Consider the following 15706-nt stretch of genomic DNA (forward strand, 5'->3'; position numbering starts at 1 on the left):
TTAAAGTAAATACATAATCTCTGATAAAACATTATGCGTACAAAAACATGTTTCATGAAGAAATATGAACCAAATTCCACAATTAATCCTAAATAAACAGTTTTTTATATTGGGACAAAGCTCAAAACACAAAAAGTATATGTTACCTAATTATTTATTTTACTTTAAAAGCACGAACTACAGCCCTATGATTTATCAACTAGTTATTTCGAGCATTATCGAATACGTAGATGAATATACCTATATATTTAGGACATCTTATTGCTACAACAGACTGCACTGGTGAAGAAATTCAAAGAAGAGTAACCAATACCTGGAAGAGGTATTGGTCCTTAAAGAAAGTTATGAAAAATAAAAATATAACAATGAAACATAAAAGGAAAGTATTTAATATCTGCATTTTGCCTTGTTTATCATATGCGTGTCAGACGTGGGCATTAACAAATAAACAACTCAATAAGTTAAAGGTTTGTCAAAATTCTATAGAAAGAAGTGTACTCGGAGTAAGGCTTAAGGATAAAACAACATTGAAACATAATAAAAAAAAAAACACAATTTAACAACAAATAGGGAAAGGGAAACCTTTTAATGATATATTTTAGTTTTTATGTATTATATTTAATCTAATATTTTAATTTTCTATATTTTTCTTCTATAATATCCTAAAGTTAAATTTATGTAATGTTTGAATGAATACTTGTTTAATCTAATCACTAAAATATGTAACCCAAATTTAATTTACTTTAATGAAATAAAAATTTAACAACATAACTAATACTGTAAGAAAACTAAAATGGCGTTGGTCAGGACACATGATGAGAGAAAAGAAGGAAAAATGGTCTAGATTGGTTACAGAATGGTACCCACGTCAGGGAAAGAGAAACAAAGAAAGGCCGATAAAGAGATGGGAAGACGACCTCAAAAAAGATGCAGGTCGTTTGTGGACGAGAGAAGCCAGGGACAGACAGAAGTGGAAATCTTTAGAGGAGGCCTTTGTCCAAGGACAAGCTGTAGATTAAGGATAACAGTCGCCGGTTTAAATTTATTTTTTGCTATTAAACAATGTTAAAACTTTGTAAAAAAAACCTTCAGCAATAAAGGCTTTATTATTATTATTATTTCGAGCATTTACCACCACTCACTTGGTACATACATACAATAATTAAATCCATCAAATAAACAGTTAATAAACAGGAAATTTAAATTATTCTTTTTTAAATGTGTATTTTTTTAAGATCATTTAATTTTAATTTAGGTTGTTAAAAATGTAAAATAAATGTAAAAATGTAAATGTTAATCGGCTGTTTATCACATTACCTTGGATGTAAATTATTCCTAAATCTAGATTTACCCAGTGATTGCTTGAAATAAACAAAGATCGCAAAATTTTTAGGGTTCTCATATAATTTTTTGCTAATCTTTAGATTTTTTCGGTAGATTTTATTAGATTTGGTGCTGTACATGTGCATGCATATAAAGTGAAAGAAGAAAGATATAAAAAGAAATAGGTATGAGAAAAAAATATTTTGCAGATGAATGACTGAGGATAGAACAAAAACGTCGTTTCTTGTATAATTATTATATTTATTTCGTTTTTATTTATAAATTATGATATCTTAGGTCGTCAGTATCCACTCTTCACCAGGCATGGGACAATGGGGCGGAATGAAGGAGTCCGGAATGCGCGAGCGCACCTCCGTAGACGCCATGCGCGAGGGCACCTCCGTAGACACCGTGCGCGAGGGGCGCGATAGCGGCGTGTGCCACGATGGAGGGGCTGCTGCGGACGTCGACACGAGACTGGTGTGACACAGCGGCGGGAGCTACAGCGTGAGCGATGACGGGCGCGACTGCGGCGTGCGCAACGACGGGCGAGGCCACGGCGTGAGACACGATGGCGGGGCTAGAGACGACGTCCACGCGGGACTGGTGAGACACGGCGGCAGGGGCGGCGGCCAGAACAGGGGCAGCGTGGGCTACAAGGGGAGCGGCGTACGCAAGGTGTCCCAGGGAGCGCTTCTTCAGGAGGTGGCCGTGAGCGGCGAGTCCGTGAGCGGCGTGTCCCCACACAGGAGAGGCGTAAGCGCTGTGCGCGGCTAAGACAGGAGTGGCGTGTGCGGTGACGATGGCGGGGCTGGTGCGCACGTCAACACGGGACTGATGGGAAACGGCGGCGGGGGCAGCTACTACGGCGGGGGCAGCCACCACAGCGGGGGCAGCGACCACGGAGTGAGCGACGGCAACCGGTGCGACGGCACCGTGAAGGAGGGCACCGTGAAGGAGGGCACCGTGGCCTTCCAGGGCCTTAGCCTGTAGGTGAATAGCGCGGGCATTGATCACGTCGGCGGTGTCCAGTGGGCGGCCGTGAGGGTCCAGGACCACGGCCGCGTGGTGCGCAGGCTGCGCCCACGGGATGAGGGAGCCGCAAGCCACGGAGGCGAGAGCGAAGAACACCACCAGCGATTTCATTGTGAACGTGGTCTGTGCCTTTTCTGACGAACTAGATCACTTCAAACCGACTTAGGTCGACTGATAAATTCGACTCGCGTACAGTCATATTTATACTGACCGGATATAATTAAAAAGTAAGGCGATTTCAGTAAGTAATAATGGCTCGGTAATGTTAGAACAATGTCAGTTGTCAATAAAGTGACCTCGCGGCGTGGCACGGGATTATTTGGCCGATACATGTGGCTTGTGAAACTGCCTTAAGCAATTCTAATCTTTTTTTATAGATACATAATTAAATTATTTCCTGCTCGGCGGTTAGGTTAACCTACCTGTTTAACATAATATGTTAGCAGTTAACTGCAGCTGGCTGGTATGATTGATTTTTGGGCAATTACAATATTTCCATGTTATAATAATCTTACACTTGTAATACACGAGGGAATGTATAGGGCTACATTCTTCTCTTGTTTTTTTTTTTTTTTTTTTACAAAAAACCGCTTTCTCGCTAACGAACGCTTTCTCCGATTTTGACGGGACTTTGTCTTGATGGTAGCTGTTGCACGCGGGAATTTTCTAGGATACCTATTTTACATATTTTTTTGTTTTTTCTTTTACATTCAGCGCTGACAAAGTTGCAAACAACCGCTAGTTAAATAAAATAAACCTTCGCGCTTTCCAAATCCATTTCCCTAAGATCTGTACGAAATTTGTTTAGTGTAACTACGGAACGTGATACAGGAGGTTTGATTTTCCATCCTGTTTAACGAAAAAAGTTTTGCTGCAATCATTTTGTCATCGAAATATAGTACTTAAATTGATGTCATTTAAATTAAGTAATAAATTTGTATTCAAATCTTGTAATCAGAAATTGATTGTCATGATGTGTTGGTTTTATTTTTTCAAAAATTCGATCGCATTTAGATTTTTTGTCAGGATTAGTTACAAGTATAGTAATTTGGCCCGTTTTTATAGAATTTCCACATACATAAGGCGAGTTTTTACAACTACTAAATTCCAAAGAAAATGTTTAGTTTGTTTCAAAGTTGAAATATGTGCCGGTTATTTTTCTTATTACCGTACTTTCGTATGTCGTCCATTACCAGAATTAAATAATAAACTTTTTTATTGTCATAGAAATTAACAAAATTTTTAAAACAGAATAATTTACAATGTTTAGTGATGGCAAAAGGGGGTAGCTCAGCTTCGTCAACACCGTTCAGGATACAGTGTCGAGCTGGTTTTCAGCCAACCCCCCCTTTCCAAGATGAAAAAGGGAGAATAGATAGTCGATGGCCGCTGTACACTAGTTATAAAAGTTTCAGTAGAAGTTGTTCTAATTTTAGTACACAGGAACTATCGGGCAACAAAATTAAGAATTTTCTAAAATACATCATAGAATTCGTGGTGATACATAAATTAACTAATATTTCCAAATATCGATATGTTAAATAATTTTGTAACAACCTGTATAAATTTGAACTTGCCAACGTCTATGAACGGCACAGCTTCATATACCGATGACTGTCTTGTTAGTCAAAGAATGATCAGAATGTGATAAGAAGAAGAATAATAAATGATTCTATGTATTTCAACTGTACTCGCCTGATACCATTTCTTTGTTGTTATGTATTTATGTTGGTATTTGTTTGAATAATTAATATTTGAAAACGGAGCGTGCGTCTTTGAACGGTGTGGTTTTCCATTCATATTCTTCCCCGTAGTGATACTATATAGTTTAAACATTGAAAAAAAAATCTTTAAAACTTTAGTTATAATAAGGCGCAAGTGTAAGGTAGGTTATAATCTATACCTACGTGTTATACAGGAGGTAATAATTTTACATTAACATTGTAATTTACAAATTGTCATTCAAATAACTCCATACTCGTATAAACAGAGCTGATTTTAAGTCGAGCTTGGAAGTGGAAGTCAAAGTAGGTTCCTAGGTATTACTCGCGAAGAAACTGCTTATCAATTTGGTGTTAGATATCATTTTTTATATTAAATAGTTTTATTATTTTTTACCGCGGCTTTCTTTGTGAAATTATTATTGTATATCAAAGTATAAGTGTAATTCAATCTATTTTTGTTGATGTAATCAAAGGTTTTACTGGAACACTTTTTTATTTCATGAAATGTTTTATAAATATTCAGACACCCTGTGTAATAACTAAATATGTGAGTATAGTGTGACAAAGTTATTTGGCCTGGTGAGAGGGGCACTATTATAAAAGTTAGATCTGTCGGAATAAACGTAAAACTTGAATAGGCATAAAAAATAACAGACATTACAAGACTGCTGCAGTACGATAACATTGATAGGGCAAATGTGCTATTATAGTAATTTAGTTTCACTTATTCGTAACAGCTCAGGCAAGACTGTCGATTCAAAAATTTATATGAATCTAACTTATTATTACATACGTTTTTACATTGTCATAACATTTTTGACTTAAACTACAAAAACTATGCCTTTTGTTAAAAATTTAATACTTTCGATCCATAGTAAAGTAAATTATTAATACTTTGTCATGCTGGATTGCATTTTTAAGTCTGATTGCCAAATTAATAATTTAAGTATTTTGACAGTTTTACTCGGCAAAGAACTTTTAACTTAAAGCTCGGATGCAGGTTAGTTGAGTACTGGATCACAAATATAATAAATAATAGGAAGACATAGAACAATGTCTCAACACCCTTTTAGCATTGCAGTATAAGCTTCTAACATCCCGTTCGGCAAGAAGATAGCATAAAGTTCTCTCAATGTTAACATTATTCAAGATCTGATATCAGAAATGATAACCAAAAAATCAACATAAAGTTAACATAAAGCTCTCTTATGAGCCATCTAGCGCCATCTTTTAGAGATCATTAAAAGATATCAGAAAGATAACATTTTCTAGAGATCATAAAGTTAACGTTTTTATGTTAAAATTAAGAGGCTATGGTAAAATTAAAATTGACATGGAAAATAGGTTTAATTATTGTTTATTTGAATAATGACGCTATTACAAACCAATATAAATAAGCTCAAGTAATTATTTAAGGCGATCGCCAGCATGCTGGAACCATGATTTTATTACTTTTTCGATTTTCTCTTTATCAGAGGCACTCCACTTTTGTAAAATTGTTTCTGAAAAAATAGAATTATGTAGGGTAAAGTCACCAGTACCCAGCCCCCGACCTATTTCCAGCCTTCAATAGTATATGCCATAGAAAACTATAGTTTCCTTATGGCGGGGGCTGGAAATTAGTAGGGGGCTGGGTAGTGGTGACTTTACCCTATAAAGTTATTAATATAATTTTTACATAATTTTGAATGTATAATGTTACAATTAAGGTGAAAGCCCTAATAAATGCTCATGTACCAGTATATGATCACTTTATGTATCTATATTTGTGAATATAGATATACAAGTACATGGAGTGATCATTTACTGGTACATGGGCATTTATTAGGGCTTTCACCTTACGATTAAACTAATTCATATTCTATTCAATATAATGAGACAAACTGAGTCAGAAAAAAATAAGTTTTTGAGTTCCAATAGTTGCGTTATTTCGAGGATAGGCAAGCTTTACCTTTAATCAATTTTATAAATGTTAATCCGTCGATCTTAATCGTATTTTTGACACCTGTCCAACTCATTTTATATGCCATTGTATCAGAAACAGTAAACACTAATGTGTTCCTTACATGCTTTTCAAAACTTGCACCACCAAGCTGTTTAATATTTTCTCGCTTTGAAATAATAACAGAGAAAAGTAAAAGATTAAAATTATAGCATTTAAAAAAAATAAGTGTAGGACATAAATAAATAATAAGCAGCGATAAATTGATTATCGTAAAGTAAAATAAATTATTTTCTTAAGAAATGAAATCAATAGTAATAGTTTATAGATTTGAAGTTAAATTTGCAATAAAAAAACTTACATATTGAGTAGATGCGACCACATTTTGAATTTTATTCTCAAATGCTGCCAACTGACTTCGAGTTTGGATCGGCAATCCAAAATCTACTGTTTCTCTGACAGTATCATTATTGGCATTATTATTTTTATCTGATATTGTTAGATAAATCGTCGAAATCAAAGCTTTTAAGCTTTTTAGTTCACTTAAAACTTTTCCTGTCCAAACATGAATATTGAAAGTTTTTGAAAAATGTATGATAGTGATAATACAAGTAAAAATCTGAACATTTTATTACTGGATTAATACTTACGACAACAGCCGTGACCATGAGTATCTGAACCAGGCAAAGACATCTGGTCATCATCTTTAAGTTCTGCAAGAGGTTTAATAGGGGGAGGAGATGGTTGTCTAATGCTTGATTGCCGAGAGTGATCCCTGATGATTCTAAACGGAATATCTGTAAAATAATAATTTTACAAGACAAAAATTAGAAAAACTGATATAAGTATTTAAAAAAAATTTATGAGATAAAATTGAATTACTGGATTTCTTGATACTTCTTATCTGAGTTAAAGAGTCTGTCTTAAAATTTTCTGATAAATAACATTTAAATTAAGTTGATAAAATAAAATTAACAAAGTAAAACTTTTTTTAATGCGACCATACCAATACTGTCGGTGTCATTATTTAAACGAGGAGACTGAGCACCATCCTTCCAAAAAGAATCAGGATCTTGTGAAAAACTTGCAGGCGGAATCCCAACTAAATCATTATCAGTATTATTCTCATCGGTATTGTCAAAAGAGGTCATAGATTTATAAGTTGAATGTGAACTCTTGACTTGATTTTCACTAGTACTATGATGAGATGCTATAGGAGTTTTAAATGTTGGTGGTGGTTGCTGATCCTTATGGCTCACATACGTGGCAGGTGGCATTCGTATATTATTTGTTCTGCTATCTGAAAATAAAGTGTTTTATTAATAAGGAACAAAATAATTATATATAATTGAACAACTTTATTTGTTTCATACCCTCATTTTCAGAAGAACTTGACGATGATATTTTCCTTTTTCTACTTTTAGTTTCTGTACAATAAATGAAATTAATATTAGAATTATTATATAAAAGATTTTAGGTAAAGGTAAAACAAATACTATTTATTTTTCTTTTAAATTTTCATGCAATATTAAATTTTACAATTTTATTCAAACTAATGATCCTTACTTTTTTGCATAGGCGTCGATTCGTCTTCTGTATCACAATAGCGTAAAGGTTTATTGCAGTTTCTTTTTCCTTTCTCTACCATTTCTAATTTTTTATTTGTTTTAATAGCAGCAAAACCTTCATCATCATTTGTAGACAGATTTAGGGCATCTAATTCGAAATCACGCGCTTCGTCATATGCCTCTGTTAAAAAAAAATAAAGATAGTTTAATTAATTATTATCTCACTATTGATATAAGGTAAGATATAATATAGATAATTAGATAATTAAGAGTCAATAGTGAGATACTGCAAATATTTGCATATCCATATTTGAAAGTTAAAGTACAGAAATACATGAAGAGATTATTCCTGATCAACAAACTACATATTTTACTGTATAATATAAATAATTTTACCAAATGGACCGCTGAGTCGAACATAATTATAAGTGATCCAATTATCTTTAGGGTTATCAGCTCGAATAATGAGTAAGGTAGGATTTTTTGTTTTCGGCCACTTAAAAGTTCGAGATTCTGAATCTACCCATGATGCAGGTACGATTGCAGACGTTTTATTCCAAAAAACAACGAAATACATCTTGTGTTGATTCCTAAAAAAAATATCAAATCAGAAATTGAAAATATTCATTAAATTTTAGCGCATTCTAAATTTTATCTGACACTTTTACAAAGACGATGCTGATAAGTTTTTTTTTAATTAATCAAATCATCTATGTATGAGTCAAATGAACAAAATTCTATACAAATGTTTAAAGTTAGTAATAATTTAAAAAGTAAAATATTTAAACAGCATTTAATTAAAATAGCGACGAGCATCGTGTTACAACAATTTTAAATAATTTAATTAGTTATAAAATATGAAAAAATGTGTTATAACCTATATTCATACTTACAAGTTTATTTGTTCGCCAATTAAATTCTTGATAACTAACTGAATAATAACAATCACAAATACTATTAATTGTATTTTCAACAAGTATGTTAAGTCAAAAATAATACGTTTATGTTTTAATAATTGAATAAAAACACTTACCAATGCCGAACGAATTACGACGCGACGCAATTCACGCTTGTCAACAATAACTCTTTTATGGATGAGTGAGAGGTCCGTAGAATATAGAACAAAAATGGCCGCTGTTGGCGCGAAAAGTACTAACAATTCAATTTTTCGTATATTCCAATTTCGAATTATTTTTGAATTGAACACCAAATTTATTTTTGAAAAAGTAACTAGAATTGTTTTTTAAAAATGATTATTAAGGAAATTCAATAAATCTGAAAATTTTTTAAAGTTTTATTAACAAAAAAATATGTTCTCGAAAAGTCATCATTTAGTTATCATTTGCATTGCTTTAAAATGACATCGGCAAAAAGTTATCGAAAAGACAACATTTTGCTGAGCTCTAAAAGTCAACATGTTTCAGACAACATTATGTCATCTTTCTGACTCTTATGCCGAACGGGATGGCATGTCCTTAATAGAATTCTTAATTGAATAAACAAATAATAGACTGTGTTGTATTTCACGGTTTATTTTTATGTTATTTTTTATTTATAAATTATGATATCGTTTAAAGTTACTAATCTTAGGTCGTCATATTCACTCTTCACCAGGCATGGGCCAAGGGGGCGGAATGAAGGAGTCCGGAATGCGCGAGCGCGCCTCCGTAGACGCCGTGCGCGAGGGCACCACCGTAGACACCGTGCGCGAGGGGCGCGAGGGGGGCAACAGCGGCATGAGCCACGATGGCGGGGCTGCTGCGGACGTCGACGCGAGACTGGTGTGACACAGCGGCGGGGGCAACAGCGTGGGCGACGACGGGCGCGACGGCGGCGTGCGCGACGACGGGAGAGGCTACGGCGTGCGACACGATGGCGGGGCTAGAGACGACGTCCACGCGGGACTGGTGAGACACGGCGGCGGGGGCAGCGGCCAGAACGGGGGCAGCGTGGGCTACAAGGGGAGCGGCGTACGCAAGGTGTCCCAGGGAGCGCTTCTTCAGGAGGTGGCCGTGAGCGGCGAGTCCATGAGCGGCGAGTCCGTGAGCGGCGAGTCCGTGAACGGCGTGTCCCCAAACAGGAGAGGCGTAAGCGCTGTGCGCGGCTAAGACAGGAGTAGCGTGCGCGGTGACGATGGCGGGGCTGGTGCGCACGTCAACACGGGACTGGTGGGAGACGGCGGCGGGGGCAGCTACTACGGCGGGGGCAGCCACCACAGCGGGGGCAGCGACCACGGAGTGAGCGACGGCAACCGGTGCGACGGCACCGTGAAGGAGGGCACCGTGGCCTTCCAGGGCCTTAGCCTGCAGGTGAATAGCGCGGGCGTTGATCACGTCGGCGGTCTCCAGGGGGCGGCCGTGGGGGTCCAGGACCACGGCTGCGTGGTGCGCAGGCTGCGCCCACGGGATGAGGGAGCCGCAAGCCACGGAGGCGAGAGCGAAGAACACCACCAGCGATTTCATTGTGAACGTGGTCTGTGCCTTTTCTGACGAACTAGATCACTTCAAACCGACTTCGGTCGACTGATAAATTCGACTTACGTACAGTCGTATTTATACTGACCGGATATAATTAAAAAGTACGGCGATTTCAGTGTGCAATGGCTGGTAATGTTAGAACAATGTCAGGTGTCAATAAAGTGTGTGGCCTCGGCGCGTGGCGGTCATAACGAAAGAATTTCGTGGTCGCCGCATGCAGTGCGCAACGCTTGTCTGCTAGCCACATAGGCTGATGTTATCTTGTTGCGATTTTTTTTACAATAAAATATTTCGCAAAGAAGTAAGCTTGCTTTGCGTCTAATTGTTCCTTATTTATGAAAGATTGCATGCAAAGGATTTCTGACTTTTATTTTCAAATGTAAACGTATTGTATTTGCAGTAAATTATAACGGAGATTGCTAAACCATATTTGAATATAGCTTATAAAGTAGGTTTTGAATTAACAGTGCATAATTTATATAAGTTACGTAGATAGATCTTGAATGTGAACGGAATGGTAGCCTTGCGTAAGGTTTCGACGGCGCGCGACTCGCACAAAGAAAAGTAATGGGGCGCAGCCGGTCAGCCAGACTGTGGGACTGGGATATTTTATCGGTCTCCGCGCCAGTTCCGCCTAACTGACATGCCTACTAGTTTAATGCACTAAGCACTAACTTTTGCAACACCTAAACATTGAGTGCCTGAGATAAATTGTAGAGATAAACACAAACATGAAAATCAAAAATGTAAAATTTGATATAAAGTAAAAATTAAAAGACAACCTTAATTTTAAAAAGCATCAAAAATGAAACATACATTTAACGTACAACAAAAACCAAAGCCATCTGAGTCTCTTGTATAGGGGAAAAAACTTATTATTATTAAAAATTGGACTTTTTAAGTACACAACGAGTAATACCAATAATAACGTTATTTATTGATTGACATGAACTATATTTACAGCGAATATAAAACGGATATGTCGTTGACATGATAAAGATTAAAGATAAAGACATGTTTTATTGAAGCTTAAAGTTCGGACTCAATGTCATTTGTTTCTATTAAGTAGCTTTTTTTAAAGTTCAAACATTTCTTTGATACATACTTTATTAGAGTACTAAGTGGTCAGTACTGGTGAAACTTTTTGATTGCAGTTAAACCTTTGAGGTTACTCTGATTTCGGCATTACAACGTATATCGGATTCGGCTAGGTACATAAAAATATTGTCGAAAAATTAATTAGTTTTCATTCGATACCTCATAGTATATTACATTAATTTCCGCATTTATTCAATCAAGTTTAAATTGATAATATACGTTGTGTTATACTTAAGGTCAGTAGTAAGTAATAAGTTGACTATGATTCATTCAGTTCTGTAGCAACTGCCCTAGTCGGCTGCGTAGATTTGTGTTATTGACAATATTTTTTTCTTTGTAAACTTGCATATACAGAATTTTATAATAATAACTAGCTGTCGCCTGTGACTCCGTCCGCGCGCAGTTAAAAAAATTCTAAATGGGGGAGGGGGGTTATGAAAAATAGATGTTGGCCGAATCTCAGACCTACTGAATATGACACGAGAATTTTATATATAAGATAATAAATAAATTTAATCCATTCAGAGGGTAATCATTATACACTTAATTATAAAGTTGTTAAAAAAAATAGAAAACAAAACAACCAAAGAAACAAAATGAATTTATTAACAAGTATATAACAAGTATATAAAAATAATAAACAAGTAAATGTTATCGTTATCATGACTGGTAGTTTAAAGTTTGCATTTTCTGAATATGAAATAATATTTAAATAACGTTGTAAAAAGGGTACCTTATAGGGGTATATTATTGTTTATGCAAGTTTAATTGATTAACAAAACAACTTAAAGTTAATTATGATTAATTATTACATTTAAAAATATTTTTTAGTCTTATCGTAATAGTATATAATATAGAGAACTTTTAAAGTAATTTAAATAATTTCTTTAGAATATTTTAATGTCTTATACAACATAGATGATAGATATTTAATAAATGCATTAATTTCTCAAGTATATATCACATTTTGCACTAAGAAACACTTCCGTCCGTGCGCTTACAACGGAAATTGATTATTTATTACAGGGAAATAAATATGCCACAAGCTATGTATAGTTAAAGAATGTCTAATTTTAACTTCCATGTTTTAAGTTGGTATTGAAAACGATAACTGGTACGCTGGCTGTACTGGATAATTATTTAAATTATGAAACAAATTGAGAAACGCCTCTTTGTTACCCGACTACTCTGTCGCTAGCAAGTAAGCTAGAAATCTACCAAGAGATCGAGCGTAGGAGCAAAATGATTAGATTTAGAGGCTAGGGAGATGTGATCCTAATAAATAGTAATAATTCTAATCTTAGTAATATTATAAATGCTACTTTTTAGATATAAAGTTGAATGTTTGTTGGAAGGTATCTTAAGAACGGCTTAACGGGTGTCCGTAAAATTTCACATAAATATAGAACATAATTTCGAAGACCACATAGGCTACTTAGTAAGTTTTTTTAATACCGCGCACTCGGAGTCGAAGGCGACGGTTAGTATACTAATAAAATAGTCGGATCCAAACCTTATACTAAATAGAATATATCGTCGTCAAAAATGTTGTCCACAGATCTTATAAAGGGCTTAAGTAAGACCATATAAGTATGTATAGTAGATATAACAAATAACAGTCATATTCTTAATATATACAGTAATTCTAAGTACATTCAATAATTAATATCTATTACTGTCATACATTTGTAAATCAATGCTAAATATGGAAAATGATAATACCATTTGTCTCGGCGCCGTGTCCGAGCTCACGTCGCCCGCTCATTTCGAAACATTACCCGGTTGCCAGGATATTATACCACGATTTGTGTTTACACTGGCAAATCGCGAATATCGTCCGTTTGCAATTCACACCGACAAATCGTAGAAACTCGGCAAATATATTGAATGAGTTAATTTACAAATTAACGTATTATAAACGCTTCCGCCAAATCCACTTCTCCATCCCATCCTTTCCTAATAAGAAAAGGGTGGGAAGGGAAAGAGGATTAAAATTAGGCTTCTGGCACCACACAGACTAAACGCGGAATTGCTTCCACTTCACGCTTGTCTTCTGTATGATGTTGGTATTTCATCGGTCAACCCGGCCCATTCGTGTATCCAACAAACATTTTTTTTGCGGGATCTACCACTGTAAATATGACAATTTGTCTGAATGAATTCGTCCGATATGCAATTTGCCGAGTCTACGATTTGCGGGGCAAATAAAAATCGGGCGACGTAGGCGATTTACCGGTGACATATCGATACGATTCTGTTAATTGCTTCATATTTATTGAAATTTGTTTATATTAACGACTTTACTTTGGTCACTTTTTAAGGTTAATTTTATGTCTGTTTCGAGTAGTTAATACAATAATTATTTAATAAATTTCGTTATTAAACAACAAATTAGTGGATTAAAATGAAACTTTTAGCAGTTAATTGACAATTAAATGTGCATTTGTTAACTTTTTAATTTGGTTTTGTTTTGAAATGTGGCGTGTTATTGCTAAATACTAAATACCAATAAAGTGCTGGTAACAATTCTCATTTCTCGAAGACTTTGAACAAAATTTATGTTATAATTCCTCACATAAATTGTTTGACCTACATATTATTCCAGGAATGTCTGGGAGACCTTACAAATACATACGATCTATGTGAATTACCATGTACTATATAATGGTTCATGATTATAATTTAGGATCATAAAAAAATTGTATTTTTTATACTTTTGACAAAAAATTTAAATTTCCACATCATATTGGTAAATACAACATTATCTAAAAATTCACAAATACAATCTAAAATACAGTTATTTGTTTACTTTTTTTTTATAAGACTTTACTTAATTTGAACGGTAATTAGTTTATTAAAAATACAGTTACGAGTACGTTTCTTTGTTTTAAAAACATTAATTAGTGTCAAATTTTTTTTTCGTCATAAAATAGTAACACAATAGCGAGGTTGGTAAATGTTATAAATATGTGTGTAGAAGGTTTTGAATAATTATTTCTAGACCAAGGCTTGAGAAAACCCGCATACCGGTACATATAATTCAGTAGGTATATAATTGTGCTTTGTGCATTTGTCCTTGTTTGTTAGTGAAGGCCGTTTGTACATGTGAATTTATAACTCATTTTTTTACTACTTACAAATATACTGATTTGTAAATAATTTTAATATACTTACTTACGTATAGTTATATTGTTATTCAAGCGGTATTTTGTAGATCAGGGACCCCCAAACTATTTTGGACAAGTGACCCCCTTTTCCAAAATGAACCGTTACCACAGACCTCCATGGCCAAATTACTTACTCTTAAGATCATTTATTATTATTATTATTCATTCAGACTTAGATAATGCTATATTTCCGATATCGACCCCTTGGGATTTCCTAGTGTAAAGGAATAGAAATAGGATAATTGATATTTGATTTTCTTGGGAATTAGCGTTTGTCTGCGACTTCGTTAGCGCAGAATTAAAAAAGTAACCTAAGTCAATCCCGCACACATCTACCTTCCAGTAAAAGCCCCGTCAAAACCGAGGCAGACGTTAGTGAGCTTACCGGAAACAAACGCAAACTTTTGGATAGACAGACAGACACACAGACAGTTACAAGTAACGTAAATACATCATATGTACGAAATATTTTTTTTTTCGATAATACACGCAGATACTCCAAATCATTAATTGTATAAAGAAATCAGCGCTTACTCATGATCCCACCTGATTGACCTGATGGTAATTTGAAATACACTAAGATCGTTAGAGTAAGAGAGTAAGAGTCTGGATGTATGTGTTGGTATTATTATAATGTCAACAATATAATTTTTCTTTACTAAACATAAATGATTTCACACAAGAACTTGCTCCTTATAAATATGCATTAACGGATATAAAGTATTAAGTCGAAAGGAAAATTATGAGTGAATTGCCTTATTAAAGGTTCCGTTTTGTTGTTTTTATTCAGTAACTGATGACTAGAATGTGCGTTAACCTTGTTAACCTTGAAGTTAATACTCAATAACGTATATTGTAAATAGCACTAGACTTATCCCGTGGTTATTCGTTTCCTTTTTCTTATTTTATTGCTTATCTCCTGAGGGAACAGCGTAATATAAAGTAAATAACCCATTTTTTATGACCAAATGGATTTTGGTTGGAATTAATAATCGAAATCGAGTTAAGTCGAAGTGCCTGAAATTAACGTGTTTAAATAAGCAAACTCTTCACCTTTATCTAATTAATTTTTATGGCGTTGGTCGGGTACTTGTAAGAAAATGAAACTATTTAGTATCTCGATGTTTAAAAAGATAAAAGTTGCTCGTATAAACAATTTCTTTTATTTCGTATGTTTAAAACTCACGACTGTTTTTGCGTTATTTTTTAGATATAATCTAAATAATTTTGTTAGTTTGACGTTAATGGATTATAATGTTCACTTTTAACCTTTTATATAATAGTTGTATAAGAAAACAGAATGGAGGGAAAAGTTTATTCCAATTATATTTATATATTTAAAATAGAAACAAAGCTAAATCCAAGTATTGTG

At 34.6% G+C, this 15706-nt stretch overlaps 3 protein-coding genes across 4 annotated transcripts; all 3 read right to left on the reverse strand.

Annotated features, from left to right (window-relative positions):
* Nucleotides 1-1563: 1563 nt before the first annotated feature.
* Nucleotides 1564-2549, reverse strand: LOC106708879 (cuticle protein 16.5-like). 2 transcript variants are annotated; one of them, XM_045680247.1, is made up of 2 exons: nt 2284-2549; nt 1564-2253 (listed from the first exon to the last, which is right to left on the reverse strand). In XM_045680247.1, exons 1-2 carry the CDS (start codon nt 2467-2469, stop codon nt 1639-1641), a joined length of 801 nt encoding a protein of 266 aa, XP_045536203.1. In that variant the 5' UTR covers nt 2470-2549; the 3' UTR covers nt 1564-1638. The 2 variants fall into 2 exon arrangements, with proteins under 2 accessions (XP_045536203.1, XP_014355951.2); XM_014500465.2 differs by having other exon boundaries at nt 1564-2549.
* A 2861-nt stretch (nt 2550-5410) lies between these two features.
* On the reverse strand, nt 5411-8515 carry LOC106707543. The gene is made up of 9 exons (XM_045680246.1): nt 8486-8515; nt 7989-8182; nt 7591-7773; nt 7398-7451; nt 7031-7324; nt 6675-6821; nt 6386-6579; nt 6034-6193; nt 5411-5584 (listed from the first exon to the last, which is right to left on the reverse strand). The coding sequence occupies exons 2-9, from the start codon at nt 8167-8169 to the stop codon at nt 5490-5492; spliced, it is 1308 nt and encodes a 435-aa protein (XP_045536202.1). The 5' UTR covers nt 8170-8182; nt 8486-8515; the 3' UTR covers nt 5411-5489.
* A 598-nt stretch (nt 8516-9113) lies between these two features.
* LOC106714006 (cuticle protein 38-like) lies at nt 9114-10131 on the reverse strand. Its single transcript, XM_014506921.2, has one exon. It carries the CDS (start codon nt 10052-10054, stop codon nt 9200-9202), a length of 855 nt encoding a protein of 284 aa, XP_014362407.2. The 5' UTR covers nt 10055-10131; the 3' UTR covers nt 9114-9199.
* Between the last annotated feature and the right edge of the window lie 5575 nt (nt 10132-15706).

Source organism: Papilio machaon, chromosome 12 (genome assembly GCF_912999745.1).
Source record: "Papilio machaon chromosome 12, ilPapMach1.1, whole genome shotgun sequence".
Classification (NCBI taxonomy): Eukaryota; Metazoa; Arthropoda; class Insecta; order Lepidoptera; family Papilionidae; genus Papilio; species Papilio machaon.

What these genes read in the sequence shown, in the direction of transcription:
- LOC106707543 (XM_045680246.1), bottom strand. Translation starts at nt 8,169, where the DNA reads ATGTATTTCGTTGTTTTTTGGAATAAAACGTCTGCAATCGTACCTGCA. An exon ending in TCGACTCAGCGGTCCATTTG is followed by an intron (nt 7,774 to 7,988) that starts GTAAAATTATTT and finishes TTTTTTTAACAG; the next exon opens with AGGCATATGACGAAGCGCGT. An exon ending in TGGTCGCATCTACTCAATAT is followed by an intron (nt 6,194 to 6,385) that starts GTAAGTTTTTTT and finishes ATTATTTCAAAG; the next exon opens with CGAGAAAATATTAAACAGCT.
- LOC106714006 (XM_014506921.2), bottom strand. Translation starts at nt 10,054, where the DNA reads ATGAAATCGCTGGTGGTGTTCTTCGCTCTCGCCTCCGTGGCTTGCGGC.
- LOC106708879 (XM_014500465.2), bottom strand. Translation starts at nt 2,469, where the DNA reads ATGAAATCGCTGGTGGTGTTCTTCGCTCTCGCCTCCGTGGCTTGCGGC.